We start from the raw sequence: 27,974 nt of genomic DNA, 5'->3' as shown, positions 1-27,974 counted from the left end.
TTGAGGGCCCCTCCCCGCTGCGGGCAGCTGGCTTGGTGCTGGGGCGGGACTGTGAGCTCTCCCCGCCGCCACCGCCGTCTGGCCGCTGCGGCTGCAATAAGAGAAGTCCGAGACGGCTTCCTCCTCTCTGCCCTGAGGGGCGGCGGTCAGAGGCCGACAGCACCTCCGTTATCCCCCCACCCCACTTAGATACTCGAGGCTGCCGGGAGCCCCACGGACTCACCCTGGGGTCCGTCGGAAGGATCTCCGCTGGGACCAGGTAGGCGGTCGTCAGGTGGGGCTGGAGGGGCTGCGCGGTGCCCCGCCCCCGCCCTCGGGTGGCCCAAGAGGAAGGGCGGGGGGCGGGGGAGGCAGCTGAGGGAACTGAGAGCCAGGAGTGGAGGGCCAGGGGGCCGCACCCCGAAAAGGACCTAAGGAGGAAAACTGAGAGTAAGACTGATAACATGTGGGGAGGGGGCTGAGGGAATCTGGGGAAAGCAGGTCCCCTAAAAAGGTCTGGTGGGAAAACGGAAGGAACCTGTAGGGTGAGACCTGTAGGGTGAGACTGATAGAATTTGGGAAGAGGGCTGAATGGGGGAGAGGGACTAGGCGGACCTCCGAACGGGGCTGAGGGAGAAACAGAAGGAACCTTGAAAGTGAGAGTTTGGGGAGAAGCTGCGGGCCTGAGTGAGGGGAACCAGGTGGGGGGTCTGGGAGGACCAGGTGAAGGAGTTTGCGGGAAGCTCATCAGGAGAACCATCTCTGGAGGATGCAGAATGTGGGATGCAATCCGGAGGTCCATAAGTCCCCCTCTCTGGCCTTGGCAGAAGTCGGGGCGAAGCCCGTAGCCAGAGGGGAGCGGAGGCTGTCAGGAACCAGCCCCTGGACCCTCCGCCCCCACACGGGTGGGCGGGTCCGGAATGTCAGGGGACTCCTTCAAGGCGCTGGAGGTGTGGGTCCCGGCTTCCTGGGGAAGTCCCCGCCCGCCGCAGGGATGGGCCTCTCTGGGTGCCCCCTCCCTGCCCCTGCCCGAAGTGGCGGTCTCGGTCCACGTTCTTCTCGGGATCCGGGAATTGCTGGCCGCCCCGACGGAAATCCTGCCTTTGACCGCGATCGCAGGGAGGGGCTGTCTCCATGGCAACGAGAGGGTGGAGAAGCTCAGCCCCGCGCTTGGCTGCTGTAGCGCGGTGCCCTCGCAGCCCACTTTGCTCCCCGCTTCGCTCCCATTTTTTTTCTTTCACTGATTTGAAAGAGAGAAAAAGGAGACGGAGACAGAGGAGGGTAGGGGTGGTGGGGGGGGGAGAGAGAGAGAGAGAGAGAGAGAGAGAGAGAGAGAGAGAGGAAGGAAGAGAGAGGAAGAGAGAGGAGAGAGAGAGGAGAGAGAGAGGAGAGAGAGTAATATCTATCGGTTGCCTCTGGTACCCGCCCGGGGATTGAAACCGCAACCTGGTATGTGCCCTGACCAAAATCGAACCCGCCACCTTTTGATTTACGGGAGGAGTTTCCAACCAACTGAGCCACAACGACCAGGGCTTTGCCCCTGTTTTGGGTCCGCAGTCCCGGGAGGACCCGGGAGGGCTGCGGGACAGAGGAGTGAGATGATGGTGAACAGGGTTCAGGGATCCCGGGGTGGGTGATCTGCAGTTTCTGGGACTTGACCAGACTGGGCCCTTGATTGCTGTGTGACTTTACGCTGGTTATGAGGCTTCTCTGGGCCTCATTTTCCTCATCTGAATTAAGGGGGAAATCACCTCTACCGGTACCAGCCCCCACCTCCCTCCCATCCCCAGTCAGGAGAATCAGGTGCAGAAAGCAGTTTTTGCTAAGTATCCTGGAGAGGTTAAGAGTTATTTATCACTGACCTGGGCAGCCTCCCCTTCACCTTCTCAAAAGCATGTAGGGGCCTGGCAGGGCCTCCAGGGACCAGCACATAGTTGACATCTAACAAATAAGTGAATGTTTGAGATCTGTCCCCAACTCCCATGGTCCTTGGCCTCTTTCCGTCTGTGGTTGTGCTGGGAGAGCGAGGTTCTGTTCCCACCTCACAGACGAGAGGATGGCGGTTTGGGAGTCAATGGCTGACAGGGCCAGCATGATCAGAGTCCAGGGAGTCTTGTCCCTGATGTGGTGAAGGAAGTAGCCAGAGCTGAGGTCGGAGTTCCCCCCTCATCCCTACCAAATCCCGATGTCTATCGCTATTTTCTAGGCAAAGAAACTGCAGCTCAGGAAGGTGAACCAACTTGCCCCTCTGGAATGTGTGCAGGGGGAGGGGGATGTGCTCGGGGAGGGGGAAGAAGGCTTGGGCTTCATGGCTGGCTCCTGATCCCCGGGGGGCGTGAGGGTGGGCATGAGGGTGTGAGCGTGTGTGTGTGTGTGTGTGTGTGTGTGTGTGTGTGCGCGCGCGCGCGTGCGCGCGCGCCTGTGTGTAGGGTTTGGGCTTTGAGTGAATGAGCATCAGCATGTAAGAATATGCGTGGGTATTCACCTGGGGCTGATGTGGAAAAGAAAGTGGCCAGACCCTGAGAGGCTGGGTAGGGGGGCTCCAGAACCGGGGAAGGGGGAGCCAGGGCCTTTCCAGCTGTCTGAAGAGGGGGCTTCCTGTCTGGCCACACTGTGGAATGTAGACTCATTCCTTCAGCTTCCTCCAAGCCACCCAAGAATCTGGAGTCCCTAAAGACCGTTGCTTTAGAGGCTGATGGGTGTGTTTTCAGCAACAGATGAAAAACCACTTTTACCCACAAGAAGTGGAAAAAATTCAGCTGACACCTCAGGACCATATGGAGGGTAAAGCTAGGGTAGCAAAGATAGGTTCCCCTCCCCCTCGCCTGCCCCATCCTTCCCCCACGGTACTCCCCACACCAGGGCAGCAGCCTCAGATTGCGGTATGTCTTCCACGCCCCTGGCTGTTCATGGGTGGAGAATGGTAAGGCCTCAAAGAAAAGCTTGTGTGAGATGGTTGGAGGTTTAGTGAGAGGTTGGAGGCCTCAGTGAAGGAGATCAGGGCTCAGGAAGGACACTGGAGCAGGAGGAGTGGAGGGTATCAGTGAGGGATGAAAGTCAGGGGGGGGCAGGTCTAGGTGACTGGTGATGAATGGGGTGCCGTGGGGCTGAGAGCCCAGAGCCCGGAGCCCTGAGGAGAAGCCGGAACTCTTGCAGGATGGTGGTTTCCTGCTGCTGCCCAAAGGCCCAGTTCCCTTTTGGTGAAATCCCCAGGCAGCTGTGCCAGCTCAGTCCCCCCCTCCCCCTGGGAACCTCTCTTTCTCCTCAGCCCTGCAGCTCCTCCTCCCTCAACCTTGGAGGTGCTTTCAGGGGCTTGACCTCACTTGATGTTCAGAAACAACCTCCGGAGGTAGCGATTTCTATTCCTATTTGCTAGGCAAAGAAACTGCAGCTCAGGAAGGTGAACTGACTTGCCCAATGTCTCAAGCTAGTTGTCATGCCGGGTAGAATTTGCCCCTAAACTTGTCTCCAGATCCTACAGACACTTGGCAGGGGCTGGGGGGCGGGGGGAGAGACAGGGCATCCTGGCTCTATATCAAAGCCCTGACATGGCTTTGGGAAGCATGGCCCTCAAGGAAGACTGTGTAGGCCTCGGCTCCTATGTCCAGGAGTAGGGGTGGGGGGAGGCAGGCTCCGGGCTGGGTGGCCAGCTGCTATATGATACGGCAGGGGGTGGTATGTTCAGTTGGCCAGGGGCTGGGAAGGAATTATGACGTTCTCCTGCTCAGTCTTTGGAGAACACAGCCACGGTTCCAGGAACAGAACTCTGGACCTGAATTTATAGCCCTGGCTTTGAATCCCCTGTCTGGCTGTTTGACCTCGAGCAAGTCACTTCCCCCCTACACACAAGATGGGGTGGGCGGAGGTGGCCTGATTAATGGTCCCTGGGAGCACTCTAGCTTGGAAGCTTGTGGTTCTCAGCCTCACTTAGCCCCTGCACCCTGGGCAAGAGGCACATTTCTTCAAGCCTTCCCAACAACTGCGCAGAAGGTACAGGTACAAAAACTGAGGTTCGGAGGGCTTAGGGCATTCATTCAAGGTTCCAGAGTTGAGTCGGGCCACACAGAGGAAATGTTGAAGGTCAGACCTCAGCTCTGACACCCACAACCTGATTTTGACCCAGATGGGCCTCTGGTAACTGACTCCTGTCAAGCAGATGTTCAAGAGGCGTATTTACGAACAGAATCAAGTCCCTAGCTGCAAAACGGGGGGGATAATAAAACCCACTTCCTAGGGTCACTAAGTGAGGTCATGCATGGGCATTGCTTGGATCAACACCAGGCACTGAATAGGTGTTCAGTAAAGTCGCATTTTTAAACGGATAGTCATTGCCTCCCAGACTTCTAGGGAGTCAGGTTGCTTTCCAAAGGTCCCTTTCTCTTTTCTGTCTCTGTCTCTCTGCTTTTCATTTCTGTCTCTGTTTCTCTTTGTTTCTTCTGGCAGTGAAGTGCTGGAGCCAGCGAGTGCTGGCTCTGGGGAGCTGATTCTGCGAATCTCTTTCCAGCCCAGCGTTCAGGAAGTCACTTCAGTAACCTGCAATCAGCCATGGTGGGAATATTTACACCATGGAAATCAGCAAATGCTACAAATCAGGGCCTTTTTTTTTTTTCTTCTCCCTTTAAGAGTCAGTATAGCAGCACCTCACACTGGGATTCTCTTTGTCTCTGTCTGCATTTATGTCTTTCTGTCTCTCTCAATCTCTATCTCTACCTTTTTTTTTTTTTTTATTTCTCCCCATCTCTTTCTTCTGAGACAGCCATGTGAGTGTGGTCACATTCAGTGTGGCCCTCTCACCGCCTTGGGCCATGCAGATGCCACACCCTCACCCTACATCCTCCAACCCCCTCAACATACTGGTGCTCAGAGGGTCAGGCTTAGCCCCGGGCCCTGGTCCCCTTTGGGTCTAGAGTGCAAAGCCCTGAGAGCTGACCCTGCTGCCTGTTGCCCGTGGTGTCAGATCTGCCACGGCTCTTCCTCAGCCCGCAGAGCCCTCTGCCTCCTTCCCAATGGCGGACAGTTCCTGACCCCTACCCCATTCCACACATGCAGAATTTGGGCTCCCCTTAGGCTGATTTAAAATCATGGTGGTAACTATGTGGCAACATTGTAACTATGTGGGGACCCAAGAGGTTGTATAAGTTTGTGTCTTTTATATATTTTTGGAAGGAAGGGGGAAGGGTAGAAAGAGAAAGGAGGGGGGAAGGTGGGAGAGAGAAACATCAGTGTGAGAGAGCCACATCAATTGGTTGCCTCCCACAAGGCTGGGGTGGAGAACCTGCAACCCAGGTACATGCCCTTGACCAGGAATCGAACCCATGACTCATGGGTGTGTGGGCCGATGCTCTAACCACTGAGTCCCACTGGCCAGGGCTATATTTGTCTCTTTTACACAAGGGAGTTCTGTGTGGGTCTAACATCTGCAAGGGCTGTGTGTCCCTATGGGGGCTCCATGCATCTGTGTATGCCTGTAGGAATGGCTCTAATTTTCCAGGTCTGTGGCCAGGCAATAGGAAAAAGTGGTTCTGATTCTGGAGCCAAATGCCAGGATAAATAAACTGTGTGACCCTGGGCAAGTTCCTAAACCTCTGTGCCTCAGTTGCCTTATCAATAATAATACTTACCTCATAAGGTTGTTGAAAGAATAAAATGAGGTAATATATGTAAACTGTTTAATGCAGTGGCTGACACATAGTGCTATAAATTCTATACATGCAATTCTTGTGGAGAGGCTGTGTGTGTGTGTGTGTGTGTGTGTGTGTGTGTGTGTAGGTGTAGATGGGTGAGGGCTGGAGGTATGTGTATATGGGGGTGTGGGTATCCTTGCAGATGTATGTATCTGTGAGTGTGTGAGTGTGTGTGTGTGTGTGTGTGTGTGTGTGTGTGTGTGAATCTGTACAGAGGAGCTCAGAGTCTCTGCATGAGGTGCCGTGTGTAGCTGAGGTAATGTGTGTGTGACTGAAAATGTGTCAGGAGAGGTGTGGGGCTCTGGGTATTGGCCCTGTGTGCTGTCTGAGCTACACATGTGTCTTCCGGTGAGAAGACCTCCCTCTCATCCTATAACCCTTGTTTTCATCTTACCCCCATCTGTCCCCTCGGTGCCTGAAATCCCTGGATGCCATTCCCAGCTCCATTCTCTCCCTGGCCCTAACCAGCCCTGCAGCATCCTGGAGCCTTTCAGACACCGTGGTTTTGCCCCAGGGGAAGGGTCCTGAGGAAGACCTCTGCAATGGCTTGGTGAACAGGGGCTATTTTAGGTTTCTCACCACAGCCTGCCTCACAGTTCATCACGTGGGTGTCAGCCCCCCAACTCCCCTTCCACAGGAGAACAGTTACAGTGAAGGGTGAGAGGGGTGGTAGGACTAGGGTGGGGACCAGGGCACTGATGTGACAGAGTCATTGGCTGGGCAGCTGGACCTGGTGGATCCAGGAAGGCTTCCTGGAAGAGGTGAGTGTTGCTTGGTAGGAGGGGCAGGACCCATGAGGGGAATTGGATTTGGGGGTTAAGAAAAGCCAAGCAGGGGCCCTTGGGCCCCTCTGGGGAAATCAGTGTTCACTGTTGGCCCCACCCTGCAACTCTCCATTCCTCTCACATCTTAGGAAACTGAGGGCTCTCCCCAGCAGTTCCTCTCTGAGTGTTGCAATGCCAGAGTTTCTGGTGGGGTGTGGGGAGCCCTTGCTCAATGACCTGATAGCCTGTTGCTCAGGGGACACAGCTACCAGGAAAGGCTAAGCACATTGGTGGGCTCGCCGAGGGATCCTGGTGGCCCTGGCTTCTGACGCGGTATTTCCTTGATGAGGGGGTAGGAGCTGGCTCTGGAGATAGGTGTCCACCTTTGCTCTGCCACCATTTGTAGCCTGTAGCCGTGGGCTGCGGGTTTACCCGCCCGGGCTGTGAGCAGAGGCAGCTTCCAAAGCAAAGAGATGGTTTTTAGGAGACAGTGACTGGCAGCCAAAGAATGAGCTGAGCGTGACTTGATAGAAGTCCAATTAGAGAAATGGATCTAACACTAAAATATGAGTGTCCAAGTATCTGAGTCTGTTTACTTGCGAGGCAACCTGTGTGTGTGTGTGTGTGTGTGTGTGTGTGTGTGTGTGTGTACATGCTACTATGCATCAGAGTTTGGGCTTGTGTAAGAGTTAGCTTGAGTTGGTGTGTTGCAAGTGCATGCTGTGAGTGTTTGTGTGTGAGTGTTGCTGGTGTGTGTGTGTTACTGTATGAGGTGGTATGTTGGTGCATCAGGTGGATATGAGTGTGAGAGTCAGTGTGGGTGGTGTGTCCTGTGTGAGGGTGAATGTGTAAGTAAGTGTGCCAGGGGCAGTGGGAAGGAAAATTAAGGCAGAGGTCATGCGGGGGCAGAGCCCAGGCCTTCTGGCTTCCTGAAGAGGCAGGAGCTAGCAGCTGGCTTGCAGGAACATTGGCAGAACCTTCATCTTCCATATCCTTCTGTTTCCCCTCAGGTCTCTGGCCCCTCCCAAGGACCATGCTGCAGCCCCACTGACCGAGGAGTAGGGGCCTGAGGGGTGAGTGAGGAGGGAGGGGGCTGACGGCTCCCCATACTCAGGAATCTTTCCCCAAGACTCATCTGCTTTGAGGGCTGGGAACTCAGGCAGGTTGGCCTTCCTGGGCCCCACAACTCCTCACAGACCCCTCCTCCTACAAGGGCCCTGTTGCTAGGTAACAGATGGGGGAGCCAGAATGAGGCAGCTTGAGAAGCCAGAGGCTGGACCTGAGACAGGAAATGGCATTGATCCCCTCTGCAGGGAATCTCCAGGTGCAGGCACACAGCCCTCACACACTTACTCACAAGCACATATCCATGCATAACATGCACATACACAGACACACACACATGCACAGACATTCACACATACTTCCGCAGAGCCGCACACACAGACAGGCACATATACTCCCACACAGGACTGTGCACATGGTAATGACACAGAGGCACCTACTCACACAGACCTGCATGCACAGGAACACACAGGCACACACACAAGAAACACGTACATATGTACACACTCACAAGACACAAGCACACACAGAGCCATACATACACAGATAGGTACATGTACTTACATCCACAGACATTCACAAAAGGCTGCGTACACACATAGATGCAAACCTAGAAACTCACAAATACTTAGAGACACAAAAGACACACACAAGCGCTCTGAAGGAGTCACAGAAATACAGAATACTGAAGCAATAGGAGGCAAAAATATATAAATAAGCACAGCAACATTTGGAAGCAGAAAATCAGCCCCACTGAGAATACACATTCTCTCTGCAAACACACTAAGGCAGCTGGTAGTTAGATCCAGTGGTGGCCCTGCCCACCTTCATCCCTCACGAGGCGGGAGCCCCTACTCCAGACCTGAGAGGGAAAGCTGCATGCTTGTGACAGAGTCATCGGCTAGGCAGCTGGACCTGGTGGTGTATATGTGTGTGTGCAGGTGCGCACATGCATGCATGCATATGTGCATGTATGTGTGTGTACGTGAGCGCATGCATGCATGCATATGTGCATCGGGTGGCCTATCTGGTGGCCCTGAGTAAGGCCTGCCCCCGTTTTTTAGCAGGGCACCTGGAATGGGCTGTGTGTTTTGCAAGAAGGTGGAGCTAGGGCCCAAGGAGGAAGTTGGCCTGGAAGGGGACTTCAGGAGCTACGGGGCTGCGGACCGCTATGGCCCTGACCCTACTCAGGCCCGGCCTATGTCTTCCTTGGCCCATATTCCCAACTACAACAACTTCTCCCCTCAGCCCACCAGCCCCGCCTTCCTTGATGGGGGCACCATGAGGGCCATCACAGGTGAGTTTAGTAGCTGGAGGTAGGCACGGCCTAGACCCTGGAGAAGGGAAGGTGTGGACTTGTCCTTGGGAGCCTCCAGTATGGCACGGGAAACACAGCCCTGCTTTCAGTGTGCACGCTGAGGAAATACGTACAGCTCTACCCTCAGGGACCCCTGTCTGAGGGGGAAACACAGCTCTGTCCCAGTCTGAGAGAGGGACTCTTACCACCCTGCGAAAGGGAAATCTTCTTGGTGGGGAGGAGGAGGAATTGGTGATCTGGCGACTTCCCAGGTTGGGAGGGATGGGCTTGCAGGTGTGTGTCCTGAATCCAAGATGTGAAGCCTGAATTGGAAATCCATGGGGCTCCAGAGGCCTTTGGGAAGCAAGGCACAGCAGTGGGGAGGCACAGGCCTTGGCTGGGGATCAGGACTCTAGGGATGCAGCCCCTTGGTGCCCCCATCCTGTGCCCCACCCTACTGAGTAGCCCTGACTCTACAGGGCCTGGGGTGACCCTGTTCATTGCTCTGTATGACTATGAGGCCCGGACGGAAGATGACCTCACCTTCACCAAGGGCGAGAAGTTCCACATCCTGAACAACACGTAAGTGACCAGGCCACTCAGCGCAGGGCACGGCCTGGATTGGGAGCAGGACCCACAGAGGAATTCTACCTGGTTCCTATCCTCAGAAATCTCCAGCCTAGTTGGAGACACAGACGCATGGCAATAACAACCCTGGGTGATTGCTACTGTGTGAGGGGACCATGAGGAACCATGGGCACAGAAAGAATACCAAACATGGTCTCCAGGGTGGTGGTGGTCAGGGCAGGCCTCCTGGAGGAGGTGATTTCTAAACTGAGACTAGAGAAATGAATAGACCTTGAAGGCAGAGGTGAGAAAAGAAGAAAGAGAATGAGAATAAATGATGAGTTCTGGAAACTACCAAGTGGTTTGGTCTAGGTGGATCATAAAGTATGAGGAGCTGAACAGAGAGAGCCGGGGCTGGAGGGATGGGTGGGAGCGTATCTTCAGGGCTTCAAATGCCATGCTGAAGAGTCTGGATTTTATCCAGAAGGAAATATGTGGCCACTGGGGGTGGGTTCAGTGGGGAAGTGACCTAGTTAGCTGTCCCATTGCCTACCCAAACCCCAGCCCAGCACTGGAGCCCGTGGAGAACGTCAGAAGGCCCAGATGTTTCCAAACACATTCCTGCTGCAGGAAACGGTCTCCTGGGACAGTTGTAGGGGCTGGGGTCCGAACAGACAAAAGCGCTGGGGTGAGGGGAGTCCAAGATAAGGGGTTGGCAGGTTCAGTCTCCACCTGAGCCTTTGTGTGGCCCCACCTGGCCCCAGGTTGCTGCTGACACCCCCTGTTCTGTGCCTGCAGTGAAGGTGACTGGTGGGAGGCTCGGTCCCTCAGCTCTGGACAAACTGGCTACATCCCCAGCAACTACGTGGCCCCTGTGGACTCCATCCAGGCTGAAGAGTGAGTAGGGGTTGAGAGTGAGAGGAGACCAGCCCTATGAACAGTATTCTGGAGGTCAAACTCTAGGTCATCTCTTGGGCAAGCCACAGCTACACACTATGTCCTTATCTATAATTCTGTAAGGTCATTGTGAGGATAAAAGAAGGTAATAATTATGATAATAATAGATGATACTTATGTAGCATGTACTATGTTCTGGGCACTATTTAAAGTGGTTTCTGTGTATTAATCAAGTTAGGAATTAATATTATTCTGTTTTACAAACGAGGAAACTAAGGCACAGAGAAGTTAAATATCCTGCCCAAGCCCAGCCTGTTTGGCTCAGTGGAAAGAGCATTGGCCTGCGGACCAAAGGGTCCCGGGTTCAATTCCAGTCAAGGGCACCAAGGGTTGTAGGCTCCTCCCTGGCCCAGGCCCTGGTCAGGGCACGTGCAGGGGGCATCCAATCGATGTGTTTCTCTCACATGGATATTTCTCTCTGTCTTTCCCTCTCTCTTCCACTTTCCCTAAAAATCAATGGGAAAACATCCTCGGGTGAGGATTAACAACAACAAAACATCCTGCCCAAAGTTCACCTAGTTAGTACCTAGGTGGAGCTGGTATTTGAACCCAGATCGTCTGGCTGCATTTGCTGAGCATTATACATATTGGCTCTCAGTGATAACAACAGTGCATGGGTTTTAAAAATCTGCAAACTGCTAAACAAATGTAAGGGAGTATTACTTAGAATTAATTCTATTAAGGAGGCAGGGAATTATTCACAGAATACCTTTATATACTTGAGATACTACTATAGGTACCTACCTTGATTACTTCTCACACTACTGATAGTACTATTATCCCCATTTCACAGGTGAGGAAACTGAGGCTCATACTTAAAAAAATCTGCACGTACATATGAAAAGGACAGATTAGAGAGACTGCAGAGTGAGAGTCAGCAGGACTTGGTGACTGATTTGCCACTGGGACATGGAGAGTGGGAGGAGTCAAGGGTGGCCCAGTCTTCTTGAGAAATTGGGTGGGTGATGGTGCCATTTGCTGGAGTGGGAATGTAGGAGCGGGTCGGTTTCTAGGGTGGACTTGTTGGGTTAAGTTTCATGGCTGGGAACACCCAGCTGGAGGAGACCACCAGCTAGTAGATTCGGTTGTATTTTGCATGAGAGGTGTTCAGCCCATGCCAAGCCAAGCCCCAAATTGGCCCAGAAGAAGGGGCATCTTCTAATTGGCACTAGGCTCTTCGTTTGTTTGCTGTGGCTCTTGCCTCTGGCACATCTGGGGCTGGGGTGGAAATTTGGGACTCTTCAGAGTGCAGATGATAATTAAAGCTGTGTAAGAGGCTGAAGGAAGAGGGAGGAATGTGAGAGAGATTGGCCCTAGGACCCAACTTCGAAGAAAGCTGCCCTTGAAGGGGAAGGAGCCGCTGGAAAACCAGGCCGGGCCAGGTCAGAGCAGCCAAGAGCGTGGAGGAGAGGTTTCAGGAAACAAGAGAAATGAGTATCAGAGGCTTCCGCTGGATTTGGCAATGGGGGTGACCTTTGTGAGACATCTCTGTGTGAAGTGGGGTAGAGGCCAGACGGCAGAGCCTGGGAGTAGGAGGTGAGAAAGTGGAGCCCCAAGCGTGAAGTGCTTTTTCAAGAGAAGAGAAGGTGAGAAGTGTAACAGAATGTTGATGGCAAGATAGGGCTTAGCCCGGCCCGCATGGCATCCATCTATGAACCAGGAGGTCATGGTTCAATTCCCCGTCAGGACACGTGCCCGGGTTGTGGGCTCAATTCCCAGTGGAGACATGTGGGAGGTAGCCGATTGATGATTCTCTCTCATCACTGATGTCTCTCTCTCTCTCTCTTGCTCTTTCTGAGATCAATAATAATAACAACAACAACAAAGATAGGGCTTAGAACAGTTTCCTCTGGGGAAGGAAGAAATGCAGGCATATGTAGAGGTTGGTGGGATGAAGGCTGCAGATGGGGGCTGGTTGGTAGGAGAGAGGTGTTCTGAGCAGAGGGGCGTGGACAGGGTCCAGAGCTCGAGTGGAGTGAGGACCTTATCTGTGAAGGTGGTAGGAGGCATGGAGAAGAGGAGGGGTGATGATGCAGAAGATGAGAGAGGTTCGTGGGGTTCATGCTTGTGTCCACATCTTGGCGGCAGAGGCACTCAGTGCAGTGTCGCTGTTAAGAACAGTGTGGTGGTTAAGAATGCAGGCCCTAGAGCAGAGGGCTCGGGTTGCTATTCTCACAGCACAGCTTTTAGGGCCTGTGGCTTTGGTTAAGTTGCTTAGCCACAAGGTATCTCAATTTCCACATCTGTCTAATGGGAGTTAATAATAGTACTTACTTCACAACCTTGTTATAAGAATTAAATGAATACATGTATGTATTAAAGCAGAGCCTGACACAAAATAAGTGCTGTTGTTATTACATTAATTATTAAGGAAGTAGCTAATGTCATGGGTATGGGTGGGGGCAGGGCTCTAAAAAAACTTGGAAATGTGTCTTGTCTACACAGTCCTTCAATAGTTCTTCCTTCCCCTTCCTGCCTACCCTCCTGGACATTTCATTTGCCAATGCCTTCCCCTGGTCCCCAAAATGTGCCTAGTACCCAGGTGTGGGATGACAATTTTAGAGTTCACAGAGACCTTCCTTGATTTGAAAATGATGCTCCTTTTAATAATTTTTTTTTAATATATTTTATTGATTTTTTTACAGAGAGGAAGGGAGAGGGATAGAGAGTTAGAAACATCGATGAGAGAGAAACATCGATTAGCTGCCTCCTGCACACCCCCTACTGGGGACATGCCCGCAACCAAGGTACATGCCCTTGACCGGAATCGAACCTGGGACCTTTCAGTCCGCAGGCCGACGCTCTACCACTGAGCCAAACCGGTTTCGGCATGATGCTCCTTTTAATTGAGCCCAAGATGGTCATGGGCCAATTTTGTGATCAAATGACATCTTATTCTTCTATGGCACCTGTGGTCATTTCATCTCCCCCGTATACTTTCACAGTTGGTCTGAGGCTACAATTCAGTCCCCGAAGAATATCCAAGAGACAGCAGCAATGCTCGAGGTCTGAAGTTGAAGTTGAGACTTAGAACAATATTCAAATTTAAGAGAGTGGAGGAAAAGCAGCAGTCAGAACCAGGCAGGAGCAGTCAGAAAGAGGGGAAGAGAAGCAGGAAAGAGTGTTGTTCTGGAAGCCAAAGGAGGAAAGGGATTTCCGGTGGGTGTGGGCTGGGTGTGGGGAGAGGGAGCTGAGAGATTGCCTGGGGTGGTATGAAAAGAACGAGGGTGGGCTGCAAAAGATTTCACATACAGCTCATTGCAGGCCTTGCAGGAGGTCACGGCTCCTCTCCCAGCCTCAAGTTCCTCATCTGTAAAATGAACTTCTAGAGGAACAGTAATGAGATGGACTAATGGACTGGTGGCACCCTGATGAGGTCATTGGTGACTGGGGTTCTAGCAATTTTAATTCAAGAGAAACCCAGAGAGTGGAGAGGAGAAGCCTAGCCGTTATTGGGCACCTACTGTGTGCCAAGCATTCAAATTCCCCTTTTCTGTGAACCTCACACCCAGGCTGAGAAGCAGGTGTAGGAGCCCCCTTTTGAGGATGAGGACTCTGAACCTTGGCTTGTGAGGTGACTTTTCCCAGGAGGCTGACTTGAAAGCTGAACTAGGTGTGTAGCTGACTCTTGCCGGCCCTTCCCTACAGGTGGTACTTTGGAAAGATGGGAAGGAAGGATTCTGAGAGGCAGCTGCTCTCCGCTGGCAACCCCCGGGGAGCCTTTCTCATTCGGGAGAGTGAGACAACCAAAGGTGGGGGCTATGCCATGGCTGGCCCTGGACCAGGACAGCCTAGCCATTAGGGTGGGGCTAGGAGCCTTGGTGGGGCTAAAAGCAATGGGTTGGGATAGGAGGGTGGGTGGGGCTAGGAGTGGTGGGGGGGGGGGGGGGCTTGGGTCAGGGCCAAGACTGGGACTGGGTTCAAGGGATGTGGCCTTCCAACTCCAGAGTCCCCAGTCTTTTGGGCCCCTTCCTGCTTCCAGACTGGGGCAGGCCAGAAGGTGATCCTTCCCAACAGGTGCCTACTCTCTATCCATCCGGGATTGGGACCAGGCCAGAGGCGATCATGTGAAGCATTACAAGATCCGAAAGCTGGACACTGGTGGCTACTACATCACGGCGAGGGCCCAGTTTGACTCGGTGCAGGAGCTGGTGCAGCACTACATGGGTAAGGCGGGCCCTTGGGGCTGTCCCGTGCTGCAGACCCCTGCCCCAAGCCACTGAGACCGAGGCCCAGAGGAGGGTCTCCAAAGCGGGAGTGGCAGGCCAGGACTAGAACCCAATCTAGGCTCTCACCCAGGATACTGCTCTGTGGGATTCCAGAGGAAACAGGCTGAGGCCACTCATACCAGAGCAAGGGGGTGCCCCCTAATGTCTCAGCCGGATAGGAGGCAGAATAGCACTGACTTGGAGGATGGGCTGCAGGGTTAAGGGGAAGGTGGAATCATGCCCAGGTTTCTGCTTTGGTTGATTAGGGAGGGGATGAGGGCCATGGAAGAGTGAGGGGCCCATGTCCACACCTTTGAGTGGAATCGTCCACTCCATTTCCACCTGTCAGAATCCCACCTTCTTCTTGGAGCCCAGCTGGAGGCCACCTTCCATGGGCAGTCCCCGGTCCTTACAGGGGTCACCTCACCCTCTTGATGCCACCTCCTTCTCGGGGCACCAACATGTTCACCTGCTCAGTGGGCCGCGTTGCCTTCTGCCCTGGCCTGTGACCTCACCTGTGGCCTAGTTCCTTATAACTGATCTTGGAGACTGAGGTGGGATGAGGAATGTGGGCCGTTCTAGCCCGACTGTGACCTCCAACACCCCGCTCCCCAGGGGTGAACGACGGGCTGTGCCACCTGCTCACAGCGGCCTGCACAACCATGAGGCCGCAAACGCTGGGCCTGGCCAAGGACGCCTGGGAGATCAGCCGCAGTTCCATCACGCTCGAGCGCCGGCTGGGCACTGGCTGCTTCGGGGACGTGTGGCTGGGTACGGAGGTCCCCGGGCCGGGGCTGCGCGCGGGCGAGGGCTGGCGGAGAGCCGGTCCTGACGAGCCGCGGGCGCCCGGCAGGCACGTGGAACGGCAGCACGAAGGTGGCGGTGAAGACGCTGAAGCCGGGCACCATGTCCCCGAAGGCCTTCCTGGAGGAAGCGCAGGTCATGAAGTTGCTGCGACACGACAAGCTGGTGCAGTTGTACGCCGTGGTGTCGGAGGAGCCCATCTACATTGTGACCGAGTTCATGTGCCATGGTGAGGACCGGGGTCAGGGCGCGAAGTCTGGGGGCAGGGTTTGGGGTGAAGTTAAGGTGAGTGTCTGGGGGGGGGGGCGGGGGGGGGGGGACTTGGGTAGCGATCTGTGATGGGAGGATGTACCCTGCGGAGAATCCGAGAGAGGCGCTGAGAAGTGAAACCACTTGACTGCTGGGAGTGGGGGCGGGGCCAGGTTAGACCAGGTGGGGTCTGGGACTGGGGGCGGGGCCTCTGGCGTGAGGTGTGGTCAGCTGGTGGGTGGGCTTGGGGCAAGTGAAGGCGGGATCGTGATGAGGTAGGATCTGGGACGGAGTCTGAGTGTGGCATGTCTAGGGGTGATGTAGGAAGAGAAGAAAGATGTGGGCAGAGTCAAGGTATCTGTGGAGGGGGATCCGGGTGAGATTTGTGAAGGGTTGAGGTACCTGGCAGGATCTTGAATGGGGGCCGATCTACATGAGGATCTACATGAGTGGGCTGGGAGCAGGGGATGGGGCTATAGGAGATGGGTTCTGGATAGGGGTGGGGCCAAGGGCGACAAGGCTGGCCTGGAGCTGGCCGTAGGGTCTTCCTGCTGATTTTCTGGGTTCCTCTCCCCAGGTAGCTTGTTGGAGTTCCTCAAGGACCGAGAGGGCCATGATTTGATGCTGCCCCAGTTGGTGGACATGGCAGCCCAGGTAAACTGGGACAGCAGCTTTCATTTCTCAGATCCCCCTCCTATTAACTTTCCACAAATCCTTGTGCCCTTAAAGCCCTGTGCCCTTAAACACAGCCTTCCCCTGGACATGCAGCCCCGCCCACTGCATCAGCTGTACGAACTGCCTCTGAGCCAGTGCCTTGCAAAGCTGGTTTTTCTAATGATCCGTCACATAGCCATGGTGTTCCAGTCTCTCCATACCTTGGCCCCCAGGTAGCTGAGGGCATGGCCTACATGGAGCGCATGAACTACATCCACCGTGACCTGAGGGCAGCCAACATTCTCGTGGGGGAGCGGCTGGTGTGCAAGATCGCTGACTTTGGGCTGGCCCGTCTCATCGAGGATGATGAGTACAACCCCCAGCAAGGTGCCCTGCCTCATCCCACCTCAGAGCCTCACATACTCAGGAACCCTTCCCCTTCCCATCCCAATGTAGTGTAAGAGGTAACTCTGGGTTCAAATCCAAGCTCCTCCACGTATCTGCCATGTGGCCTTGGGCGAGTCACCTAAGCTCTGTGAGCTATATTTTCTCATCTGTAAAATGAAAATATTCAGATAATAGTGAGTCAACAAATATTTACCAAGTACCTACTATGTGTTAGGTACTGCTAGAATTCTCAAGTGAGAGACAATAAGCATCATAGCATGAGCTCTGTAGCAAGAATGCCTGGGTTTGAATCCTAACCACCTATGAACTGTGTGGTCTGCCTCCTTTTCCTTATCTGTGCGATATGGATAATAGCATGTATCTCAAGGGGTTTTTGTGAGGCTTAAATGAATTAATGCATGTAAATCACTTAAGACAATACCTGGCATATAGGAAAGGCTATATTGCAGGTCCTCGAATATTGTCAATTTGTTCACATCATTTCTTATAACATTGATGAGAAAAAATTAATTCCCAGGCTTAGGCCACTGTCTGTGTGGTTTGCACATTCTCCCCATGTCTTCGTGGGTTTTCTCCTGGTCCTCTGGTTCCATCTCTCTTCCCAAAGCTGTGCATGTGAGGTGAATGGGCATGTCTGCATCATCTCTGCCTGAGTGAGCGTGCATGTGAGTGTAGCCTGATGGAAGGGCATCCTCTTCAGGGTGGGGTCCCAATCTGTACCCTGAGCTGCCTCCTGCATGCCCCTTACTAGAGATCGAGCCTGAAACCCGGGCGTGTGCCCTTGACCAGAACCAAATCCTGGGAGCCTTCAGTCCACAGTCTGACACTCTATCTGCTGAGCCAAACCGGCTAGGGCAGTGGTCGGCAAACTCATTAGTCAACAGAGCCAAATATCAACAGTACAACGATTGAAATTTCTTTTGAGAGCCAAATTTTTTAAACTTAAACTTCTTCTAACGCCACTTCTTCAACATAGACTCACCCAGGCCATGGTATTTTGTGGAAGAGCCACACTCAAGGGGCCAAAGAGCCGCATGTGACTCGCGAGCCGCGGTTTGCCGACCACTGGGCTAGGGCAAGACACCATTCTTTTAATCCAGCTGTTCCCAGGGACCCCCCTCACTAACTTCCCCTTCTCTTCCAATCTCTCCAGGGGCCAAGTTTCCCATCAAGTGGACAGCCCCAGAGGCGGCCCTTTATGGCAGATTCACCATCAAATCAGATGTGTGGTCCTTTGGAATCCTACTCACTGAACTCATCAGCAAGGGCCGAGTGCCTTACCCAGGTTTGCTGGGGACAGGGAGGTGGAAGAGCGGTCATGGGGAAGGATTTCCTCCTTGCTGCTGCTTTGGGAGAGGCTGGGCCCCCTGACTGATGGATCCCCATCCTCTAGGCATGAATAACCGGGAAGTGTTGGATCAGGTGGAGCATGGCTACCACATGACGTGCCCCCCAGGCTGCCCAGTATCCCTGTACGAGGTCATGTTGCAGACCTGGCGTCTGGATCCAGAGGAGAGGCCTACCTTCGAGTACCTGCAGTCTTTCCTGGAGGACTACTTCACCTCCACAGAACCCCAGTACCAGCCTGGGGATCAGACATAGCCGGTTTGGGCATCTGCCACCTCTCTGGGGGTGCCCACCAGCCCTTTTCAATCCCCAGGGCTCTGGTCCCAAAGCCCCCAGGCTTAGAGCCCTATAGAGTCCTAGCCTGTCAGAGCAAACAGGTTGCTCTGATGCCATCGAGGGCAACCCACTCATTTTAAAGATAGACAAATCGAGGCTCGGAGATTATCCCTTACCCAGTGTGGCCCAGGCACTATGTCTCCCTCCAATTTAGGATCCTGTATGCCTCTAGTCTCCCTACTCCCCCTGCCCCACCCCCCCAAAAAAAAGAAATGCTCAGACCTTGTCTAGTTATTTATAAAACTATATCCTTTCCCTTGCCTTCCATCCCTGCATTCCTACCCTGCCATCCACCCTGGTCCAGGACTCCAGAATTCAACTCCATTCAATCTCTTGTGTCTGTAAGTTACAAAGAGAGGGAAAAACTTTGCTGGATCCCTTTCCTGTTGGATGTACCCTGTAGTCCAGGACTGGGGTCCAAGGCCCAGATTGAGGGAGAGGATTGCTGAGGGCTTACCCGCCCCGCCCCCAATTGTGTGTGTGTGTGTATTGATTTTGTAAATAAGAAAAATGACAATGTGAATCCATGAGCTATGAAGATCCCTTCCTTTGGGAGGGATGATGGTCAGTGGGAGGTGAGTGGGGCTGCTTTGGCTGCTGGGAAGAGGGAGTACCCTTGGAGCTGATAAGCACAGGGTACACCAAGGGGTGTTTTAGGACACCCAAAAGTCCTGATGCTCGTCCCCATCGAGTTTAGGACAAGTTGAGAGATGGATACAGAAGACAGGCAGTTGGAGATCAAAATGTCACCTTCATTACTAATGTGGTTTTAGTTTGTGTGCAGTGGGTTTGCTAATTCTTTACTTGATTCTGCAGATTTCCTGTTCTTCACAGGCATAGCAGCAGGCCTCCCTCAAAAGGGGCCGTGGGGGAAGATCACAGTGGACCCTCTGCAGCTCCCCCAGAAGAAGACAGAGGGCAGGGAGAGGCCCGAGAGTTAGTCTAGCTCACTGGGTCTCACCTGGACAGCTCTGCACCCTAGGGGGTTTGGGAGAGGTTTGGAGACAGTTTTGTTTGTAATGATGACTAGGGCCTCCTGTCATGGAATGGGCAGGAATTGAAGGTGCTAAACGACCTGCCACGCACATGTGCAGTGAGGAATTGTCCCACCCCCAGGTCCCCCTTCGAGACACTCTGACAGCTGATGTGCATCCATGTGGAAACAAGGGGAACCGGAAGGAAGGATTTCCACCTCTCCCATCAGGAAATTGTTGACCCCCTAACTTACTAAGAGTGTGGGCAGGGCAAGAGTCTGGGAGCTAAGAATCTCTGCTGTAACTGGCAAACAATTACAGAGCATTCAATTTGTGAAGGCCCTTTGCTAGGCAGGATTTCAGGAATACCAACGTGAACAAGACCAGTCCTTGTCCTGAAGGAGCTTACAGTCAGGCTGGAGAGAAATAATAACTCATTTATTAAGTGTCTGCTGAATGCCAGATGTGTTTACATCCATTTCGTCTAGTCCCCAGTCTGGTTCTATGATGAGGAAACTGAGGTCACACAGCTATATGTGACAGAGCTGGGATTTGAACCCTGCTCTTACATTAAGGCCCATGATCTTTCTACCAGACCTCACTGCCTTTGGACTTTGGGAAGAAATCATATCGGCCCCAGGTGGATGTTTGGAAGATCCTTCTCCCTCTAGATTTTGGTAGAAAGATTTCCTGGAAACCCAAGTTGAGTGACCTAAAGAAAAGGGGACAAAGTGGCTAACGCAGATTGGGAGTTCCCTATGGTCAGCCCTGTGCTAGGGGATGCTGGATGGGAGCCACAACAGGGAGCGAGGCCAAGTGACTGCTTAGAGAGGGTGATCACAGAAGTGGGGGCCGTGGCTCTGCACACTCAAACCTTCAGGTGCCCAGGCTTCCTGAGGCTTTTTTAGCCAACCAAACTCACAAGAGCCTGATGTATAAACCAGAGTCCCCGTGTTTCCATCTGCCTTGGAGTAAGCAGATAAGAGCACAGCTCAAGAGCTGTACTGCCTGGTGTGAATCTTGCCTCCACCACTCGCCAGCTGTGTGATTTTGTGTGAGTTATTAACCTCTCCAAACCTCAATTTCCTCATCTGTGAAGTGGCACTAAAATGCTCAATACATGCTAGCTCTCTTTGTTATACCTTTTACTAGTTACTTACTATAGCTAGGTATCCTGCTAAGTGCATGCTGCCATTTAATCCCCACAGAACCCTATGAGGAGAAGGCTGTCGTATCTTCATTTTATTAATAGGGAAACTGAGGCACAGTGAAGTAAATAGGTTACAGGGCATAACTGGCAGAGCAGGGGCTTGAATCAGATCCTCTGACTTCAGAATCAGTGCTCTTAGTCTCTATAGTCTTTTCCTGGGACCAAAATATTTTTGTCTGATGGATAGAACTCTCTGTCTGGTACCTGGATGCCCATTGAGCTTAAATGAAGGCCCAGCAGGGCAGTGAACCACGTGGAGCTCACCAGGCCCTCGCTGCTAAGCAGAGACCAGAGCCTCCTGAGCCTGGAATTTGTGTATCTATTGGTTCCCTGTCCCTCCCTCTGGTGCAGCTGAATAAATTCTCCCTTGCACCCCCTTTTCTGTGCATCCTTCTGTTCCCTTCAGATAGAGCACAATGCAATTGATTAGGCCTCTGTTTTCTCCATTTCAATCACATCCTCGCCCTGCCTCCCCGAGATTACAGGCGGGTGGGTCACCTTGATTGCAGTTCCACTGTTCACAAAACCCTTCAGTCGTTTACAAAACCATCTCTCGCCTCATTCACTCCCCCACCTGGCTCTTCTCCTCCTGAAGCGTGGATTTTACTGGCTTAAGACTCAGAGGGCAGTTTTATTTCCAAGTTCATGGTGGGGGAGAAGGGCACATAATTGACTAATGCTAGGTGTTTCACATGCATCATCTAATATGGTCCTCCCGAGGCAGAGCAGAAGTGCGATCATTCCCGTTTTATGAAAGAGGAAACAAAGACTCTGAGAGGCTATGACACCTGCCCAAGGTCATACAGCTGGATGGTAGGGTCAGGATTTGAACCCTGCATCCCACTGTGTCACATTCCTTCATTTGATGGAGCAGCATGGGCAAGTATAATACTAACCCAGAGTCAGGCCCCGGGAGGGCATGGTGCAGATAGAGGCCTGGGGTAGCCCCATATATGCTGAGGATTGTATTTGTAAAAGAACCAATTCATGCATTGATTTTTCACACACTTAGTGATATCTCCTGTAGGCTGGTCCTGCCCAGGCGGCAGAACGGTAAACAGTTACCACACTTAGGGGCAAGGTCAGTCTGGAGGCCAAGGGAGACTTTTTGGAGGATGTAAAGAAAAGTGCCTGATGAAGCAGCCAGAGAGTGAGATCATCTCCCACTGCGGGGATAGCGCATGCAAAGGCCCAGAGATATGGCAGAACAAGGCAAGTCAGGCAAGTGCAACTAATTACGTATGGGAGGCTGAGGGTGCAGATGAAGCATGGAAGAAGGTCAGAAGGTCAGAGGCAAGAGGTGGTAGGGTTGAGCCCTGGCCAGGTGGGTCAGTTGGTTGGAGCATCCTCCCATACATCAAAAGGTTGAAGGTTCAAGATTCCTGGTCAGGGCACATACCTAGGTTGTGGGTTTAATCCCCAGTTGGGGTGCATGCAGGAGGCAACCGATGGATTTTTTTCTCTCTCACATCTGTTTTTCTTTCTCTTCCTTCCTTTCTGTAAAAGAAAACAGAGAGATGGAAAGCCAAGGGGTATGGCCCCTGAGTTGTGGAGAAAAGTCAGAGAGAAATCTATGGGGCCTAGGACCTACTGGGGAGTGGGTCTATCTTGGATCCCACTGTTCTAGTACTGAGTTGGGTGGACCCCCTATCTACTTCAGTGCTCTCCCAGGTATGGTGTCAAAGCCTTCCTTTCACCCATTACACACACACACACACACACACACACACACACACACACACACACACACACAGCATGGTCTTGTAGAGGTGTCCATAGGCCCTCTAGTGGTCACTCTGAGTACCATAATTAAAACTGCAGAAACTTTCCTCTGGGATAGGACTAGGTCCCTTCAGAACCTTCCCATGCCATGGGATGGGAGATACTGCACAGTGCCTGCTCTCAGAGCTCACAGTAATAGTGATGAGGGCGAAGGGGACAGACACAGGCAGAAAATGTGGGAGAACAGGGAAGGGTACTAACTCAGTTGGTCATGGGGAAGTCTGGAAGGCTTCTCGATGGAGATGTTGTTCACCAGAGACTTGCAAAAGGAGTAGAAGTTTGCTTGATAAAGAAACAAAAGCCAGCTGGCATAGCTCAGTGGTTGGGCATCAACCAGTGAACCAGGAAGTCACGGTTCGGTTCGATTCCCAGTCAGGGGTCAGGGGTCAGGGCATATGCCCAGGTTGCAGGCTTGATCCCTAGTGTGGGGCATGCAGGAGGCAGCCGATCAATGGTTCTCTCTCATCATTGATGTTTCTATCTCTCTCTCTCCCTTCCTCTCTGTAATCAATAAAAATATATTTAAAAAAAAAAAAAGAAACAAAAGAAGGGCATTTCAGACTTCACTGGGACCATACAGGATGTTACAATTAGGTAGGTGTGACTGGAGTGAAAATTTTGAGAGGGGTTAGTGGCTAAAGATGGAGATGGTGAGGTAGGCATGGGTCTTGTCTGCCATGCATGCAGGCTAGGCTTCTAGGTTTGGGGCCATGGGAAGCTCTGAAGGGTTTTGAGCAGAGGAATAACAAATCACATTCACTTTCCAGAAGGAAACCTCTGGTGACCAATGGGAGGGGAAGAAGTGGGAGCGGGATACCTCTCTTGGATTACAAAGAACCCTACCAGGTCACACTCAGGACACATAACTTTGAGCAGGCCTGTGAACCAGGCACATCCTGACACCTACAGACATGTCACTGGGATCCCAGGCTGAACACCCACAGATAAACAAATGTGCTGATATGCACTCAGACACGTAGCTCAGGTTCATAGTTGAAAGGAAATCAAGGAGAGTGTGAGAACCACGCACACCCTGATGGACACAGGATTCTCTCTCTCTCTCTCTCTCTCTCTCTCTCTCTCTCTCTCTCTACACACACACACACACACACACACACACACACACACACACACACACCCTATCCTACCCCCCAGTTTCCCCCAGGGTCCCTCACCACCTCCAGGCAGGAACAAAGCTGACCCTTGCCCTCTGGCCCCTGGCCTCTCCTCCCACACCCCCTGCCCAGAGGGAGGAGCTGTTTGAAGTCTGGGCTGCAGCTGGGGTTTCCTGTTGCCTGGAGGAATGTGGGAGGACTTGTAGGGAGGGGGGAGTGGAGCGGGGCCGGCACAGGAGGAGGGATAATGGGGGCCTGGGGGCCTTAGTTCCCATTGTACCACAATGAGGAAGGGCTTTCTGCTTCCATGGTCTTGGGCCCCAGCCCTGAGCTGTTCTCAACCAGAGGAGGGGAAAACCAAGGCCATAATGGCTCCAGTCCAACGGGCCTCTTGTTCCTGGATCTGTATGTAGTTCAGTGTCTTAGGATAGGTCCTCAACCCCTCTTGGCCTCAGTTTCCCCTTCAGTAGGCTGGGATGAATCCCTCTCTAGCAATTCACGCCTTTCCTGAGAGAGCTCCAAGGGGTGGGCCAGCCCCCAGAACTTCTGCAGTCACGGAGGGCAGTGCCCATCTCTACCCAAGGCTCACTCCATTTTGCCCTTTCCGTGAGCCCCAGGGGCCTGGCCCCAGCCTGCTGCAACTTCTCAATTATTGTCATCATTTTATATGACTCAATAGCCCCACAACATGCCCTTGCCAGGTCTCAAAGTGCTTTTGCATCCATGTGCTCAGTAAGTCTTTTGCAAGCACTGCCTGGAACACAGGGGAGGGATTGCTCTTCTACTGTATACACATGGAAACTGAGACTCTAAGAGGGTAAGGACGCGAGTAAAAGCAGAGTCAGAACCAGGTCTAGCTGGCTCCTCGTCCACACGGCCTCCAAACCCTGAGACTCCACCACTTCTTTATCTCTAGAGTCTCACCTCTATTTCCTAGGATCTAGCTTCTGCTTATTAAAACAAAAGTGACTGGAATGAGCTGAGCCCAGAAAGGGATGATGGAGTCTCTTCCAGAACCTGGGTCCCCTCCTTCAAGTCTGCTTTCTTAGGGAGCTAACGGCTCTTCTGCCCAGCCTTTGGTGACACCCACCCTATTAGGAACTGGGTAGCTAGTCCTAACCCTTTTAGACGATGGCTGCCAAAGCAGATATGGAGATTAGACGCTAGGTGGCAGTAGCAGCCCACAGTAAGACTCAGCTTGAGTTTGGGGAGAGCCCCCCAACACAATTTGGAGAGGCTCCAAGAGAAAGGCCAGCCCCCAAATAACTGTGAAACCCTGAAATGCTCTATTTTCAACGATGCACAACACCATGGCGCTTAAATACACACTGTCTTTGGGGAGCGGACAACTGAGGCAGCCTGGGTTGGGAGGGGGAATACTTGCAAAATCCTACCTAACTTCTATTCCTTCCGTGGAGCCATGGAGCCTGCAAATCTTGCCCTCTTAGACCTCATCACTTAATCTCTCCCTTCCCATGCCCTTCCCAAGCTCTTCTTCATCCCAACCCCTGGGGCTCCCTATTTCCCAGAAGCCATCCTGTATTACCCTATCCAGTTCCTTCCCAAAACTTGGTTCAGACTGGGTGGGCCAGAGCCTAATAGGCAAGGATGTGAGGGAAGCTAAAAGAAAGGGGAATTTGGGCTTCTCCTACCCTCCCCAGTGTTAAGTCTCTCCAGAGCGGGACCAGCTCTCAGCAGTGGTTCTCAACCTTTCTAATGCCGCGACCCTTTAATACAGTTCCTCATGTTGTGGTGACCCCCAACCATAAAATTATTTTCGTTGCTACTTCATAACTGTAATTTTGCTACTGTTAATGAATCGTAATGTAAATATCTGTGTTTTCTGATGGTCTTAGGCGACCCTGCTAGCGGTTCTCAACCTGTGGGTCGCGGCATTAGGAAGGTTAAGAACCACTGAGCTAGAGCAAGATGACTGCAAGGAGAAGCTACTCCAAATGGGGGCCTCTTCAGCTGGCCATACCAGATCAATAGGTGCACCATTTAGAGTCCTAGACTTCTCCCACCACTGCTGCTCCTCTCACCAAAAGGGCCAATAAAGAGTGCCCCTCAGATCCCTTCTTTTGCCCTCTGGAGATTCCAGACTATCCTAGAAGAGGGGCTTGGAAGAGATGGAGGTATAGGGAAGGTGGTAACAGGAAGCTGCGTTTGGCAAAATGTCACCACCTGCCTTTGTCACATACTGGCCATCAGCCTGCATCACCCCAGAGGGCCAAAGGCGAAGTCAGAAACAGGTGGGCTAAGAACAAAGGCAGTGCTGAAGGAACTTCAGACATGGAGCAAGACAGACAAAGCTAACATACATGGGCAAAGGAATGCCAGACACAGATGAAGTGGGTCTAGCTCAGGACCAGTCAGAGCCGGTGTTGGTAGACACTGAGGACAGGATGGTGGCCATACATTATTCATCTCGTGTCCTCTGTGAGCCACACACAGACACTGGGAGAGAAGATCAGACAGAGGCCTGGGGAGTCACAACTCCCTGCATGGCTCAGAGGTTAATTGGAAGGCCTGGGCCTAGTGGCGTGCCCTCATCTTTGGAAATGCTAACTACCATTTCACCAGGTCTTTGCCAGATTCTAGAGCCCCGTGGTGTCCAGTAAATGGCAGCAGCAGCAGTTCTCCTGCTTGGGCTGTCCAGCTACCTCCCCTTGGTAACCAGGCCCTGGCAGTGCACATTCCTCCCATCTGTGGGGATGGGCCAGGCAGGGGGCCCGGAGCTAGGAGCTGGGAGCTGGATAACAGATGTGACCTGAAGAGGAGGTAGGTGAAAGTGCTGAGCCCAGCCCCCTGGCCACAGCAGGGGCTTTGAACTGTTGAATTTGAATCTTACTTCCCGACACAATGAAAACGCTCAGTCGAATTCAGGAAGGGTATGCGTGTGCACGTGTGTGTGTGCGCGCGCGTGTGTGTATTATCCAGGACTTTTGTGCCCTTGCCGCCCTTGGACTTCTAGGAAACCAGGAGTTGGGGGAGGGGGGACGCTAAACCCAGAGTTCAGCTGGAGACGGGGCACTGAGTGAGGAGGAGACGCTAGTGGGGCTGAGTTTTCTGGAGCATCCCTCCCACGAAAGCTCTTGCGCTTTACTCAGTAAAAAACGGTTTCAGAAAAGAAGAACGTCCCCAAATTCAGGGAGCCTGTCCTCCTCCCTCTCCCCTTCCTTTCCCATTTAATTGGGACTCCCCAGAAAGTCTCAGGTCTTTTGGCTAATCCCTTGATTCCCTATTCGACTCTCATTCCATTCTCAGACCCCGCCCCTTCCCTCCCACCCGCAACCTCCCTCAAGCCAGAGCACCCCGCCGGGGACAAGGAACTTGGTAAATGTTCCCAATCCTTGGGGAAAACCAGCGCCCCTTGGAAACGAGATCGCGCCCCCGCCGGAGGGATCCGGGTGCAGGCGTCCAGTGGGCTCCTAGCCGCGCCGTCGGAGCAGCCCGCGCGGCCCCGCCCGCTGGGCGCACGGAGCGGCCAGGGCGGGGACTACAAGTCCCGGCGTGCTGTGCGCGCGTCCCCCCCTGGGGTTCCGGATGGTGAGCGGCGAAGGTAAGGCGAGCTCGCAGAGGCAGCGGCGGCGGCGGCGGAGACGGAGAGAGGCAGGCAGGCAGGGCGAGGGCGAGAGACGGAGGGAGGGAGTGAGCGAGGCAGACCAGACAGACAGACAGGCGGGCGGGCGGGCAGAGCGAGCCACCCGCCAGGCTGCGCTCAGCCCCGCTCGCAGCGGAGAGAGCAGAAGGCAGGAGGAGGGAGGGGAGGAGAGGGAGGGAGGGAGAGGGAATCCAGCTACCACCACCCAAAGCCAGCGTCTGCTTTCTGTCCTCATTTCCTTTTCCCACCCAGCTCTGAGAGCAGAGAAAGGCAGAGAGCGAGAGAGATAGAGACAGTCAGAGAGACAGACAGACAGAGAGAACGGGAGGGAGGAGGGCGGAGGAGGAGCAGGAGGAGGACTACGCGGGGCGCGTTCTCTCCCAGGTTTGCAATTGGGGGGGTGGGGGCGGGGGTGTCCAGGACTGTGAGAGTGTGTGCGCGGCGGGGGGGAGCGAGGGGGGCGCAGAGAGAGCGAAGGAGTGATCGAGGTGGGGGGGCGCCGCGGGAGCGGGGGGCCGTGTCCAGCGGAGTTAGCGGCGGAGAATGTGAGCCGAGGCGCGAGCCATGCTGTCAGCAACAGCGGGCGGCTCAGGGCTCCTTCACGACTCCTCTCCCCAGCTGCCGGGCGCCGCGTCGCTGCCGCCGCCGGAAGACAGACGCCCCCAAAAGCCCCTTCCCTGGCTCGGACCCACGGAGCCGGCAGCCCAGCACTCCGGTGAGTGGCGCCTCCTCCCCAGTCCTAGACCCCCGCTGGGGACCGGCTGGCCGGGTCTTTTGTGCAGCGCGCCAGGGGGGCTCTGCGCCCCCTCTGTGCGCCCCGGTCCGGTCCGTCGGACCCCGTGGCTGCGGTGCCCGCGGTGCGATCTGTCTTTGTTTCCACCGGGGCCCGCAGCTCGGCTGGGCTCGGCTTGAAGCCTGGCAGGCAGTGCCGGGAAGGGGGAGGGGGAGGTGGACGAGAAGGGGGGGGCTG

At 53.6% G+C, this 27,974-nt stretch overlaps 2 protein-coding genes across 8 annotated transcripts in view; both read left to right on the top strand.

The window, feature by feature from the left end:
- The first annotated feature begins 37 nt into the window (after window positions 1–37).
- Window positions 38–18,848, top strand: FGR (FGR proto-oncogene, Src family tyrosine kinase). 4 transcript variants are annotated; one of them, XM_080654843.1, is made up of 13 exons: window positions 38–259; window positions 7,438–7,500; window positions 8,557–8,789; window positions 9,269–9,371; window positions 10,155–10,253; window positions 13,962–14,065; window positions 14,331–14,480; window positions 15,137–15,292; window positions 15,375–15,554; window positions 16,152–16,228; window positions 16,462–16,615; window positions 17,790–17,921; window positions 18,030–18,848. In XM_080654843.1, exons 3-13 carry the CDS (start codon window positions 8,570–8,572, stop codon window positions 18,236–18,238), a joined length of 1,584 nt encoding a protein of 527 aa, XP_080510969.1. In that variant the 5' UTR covers window positions 38–259; window positions 7,438–7,500; window positions 8,557–8,569; the 3' UTR covers window positions 18,239–18,848. The 4 variants fall into 4 exon arrangements, with proteins under 4 accessions (XP_080510969.1, XP_080510972.1, XP_080510970.1 ...); XM_080654846.1 differs by having other exon boundaries at window positions 137–259; window positions 8,560–8,789; XM_080654844.1 differs by lacking the exon at window positions 38–259 and adding an exon at window positions 353–429.
- Window positions 18,849–26,944: 8,096 nt separating this feature from the next.
- Window positions 26,945–27,974, top strand: part of AHDC1 (AT-hook DNA binding motif containing 1) — a 66,304-nt gene continuing 65,274 nt past the window's right edge. For 2 of the 4 annotated variants that reach the window (XM_080653069.1, XM_080653066.1), the window contains exons 1-2: window positions 27,199–27,388; window positions 27,623–27,719. The gene's annotated coding sequence lies outside the window, so the exon portion shown is untranslated. Of the gene's footprint in view, window positions 26,963–27,198; window positions 27,389–27,622; window positions 27,720–27,974 lie in introns of those variants that run through there. The other 2 variants (XM_080653067.1, XM_080653070.1) reach the window with 2 other exon arrangements.

The sequence above is a fragment of the Plecotus auritus genome (assembly GCF_963455305.1).
Source record: "Plecotus auritus genome assembly, chromosome: 2".
In the NCBI taxonomy this organism is placed as follows: Eukaryota; Metazoa; Chordata; class Mammalia; order Chiroptera; family Vespertilionidae; genus Plecotus; species Plecotus auritus.
The sequence above is the reverse complement of the archived record's forward strand: the minus strand, read 5'-3'. Positions and strand labels throughout refer to the sequence as shown.

Excerpts from the sequence above, each read along its gene's own strand:
- FGR (XM_080654843.1), top strand. The coding sequence starts at position 8,570 with ATGGGCTGTGTGTTTTGCAAGAAGGTGGAGCTAGGGCCCAAGGAGGAA. Across the intron at positions 14,066-14,330 it reads GGAGAGTGAGACAACCAAAG|GTGCCTACTCTCTATCCATC; the intron begins GTGGGGGCTATG and ends CCTTCCCAACAG. Across the intron at positions 15,293-15,374 it reads CTTCGGGGACGTGTGGCTGG|GCACGTGGAACGGCAGCACG; the intron begins GTACGGAGGTCC and ends GGCGCCCGGCAG.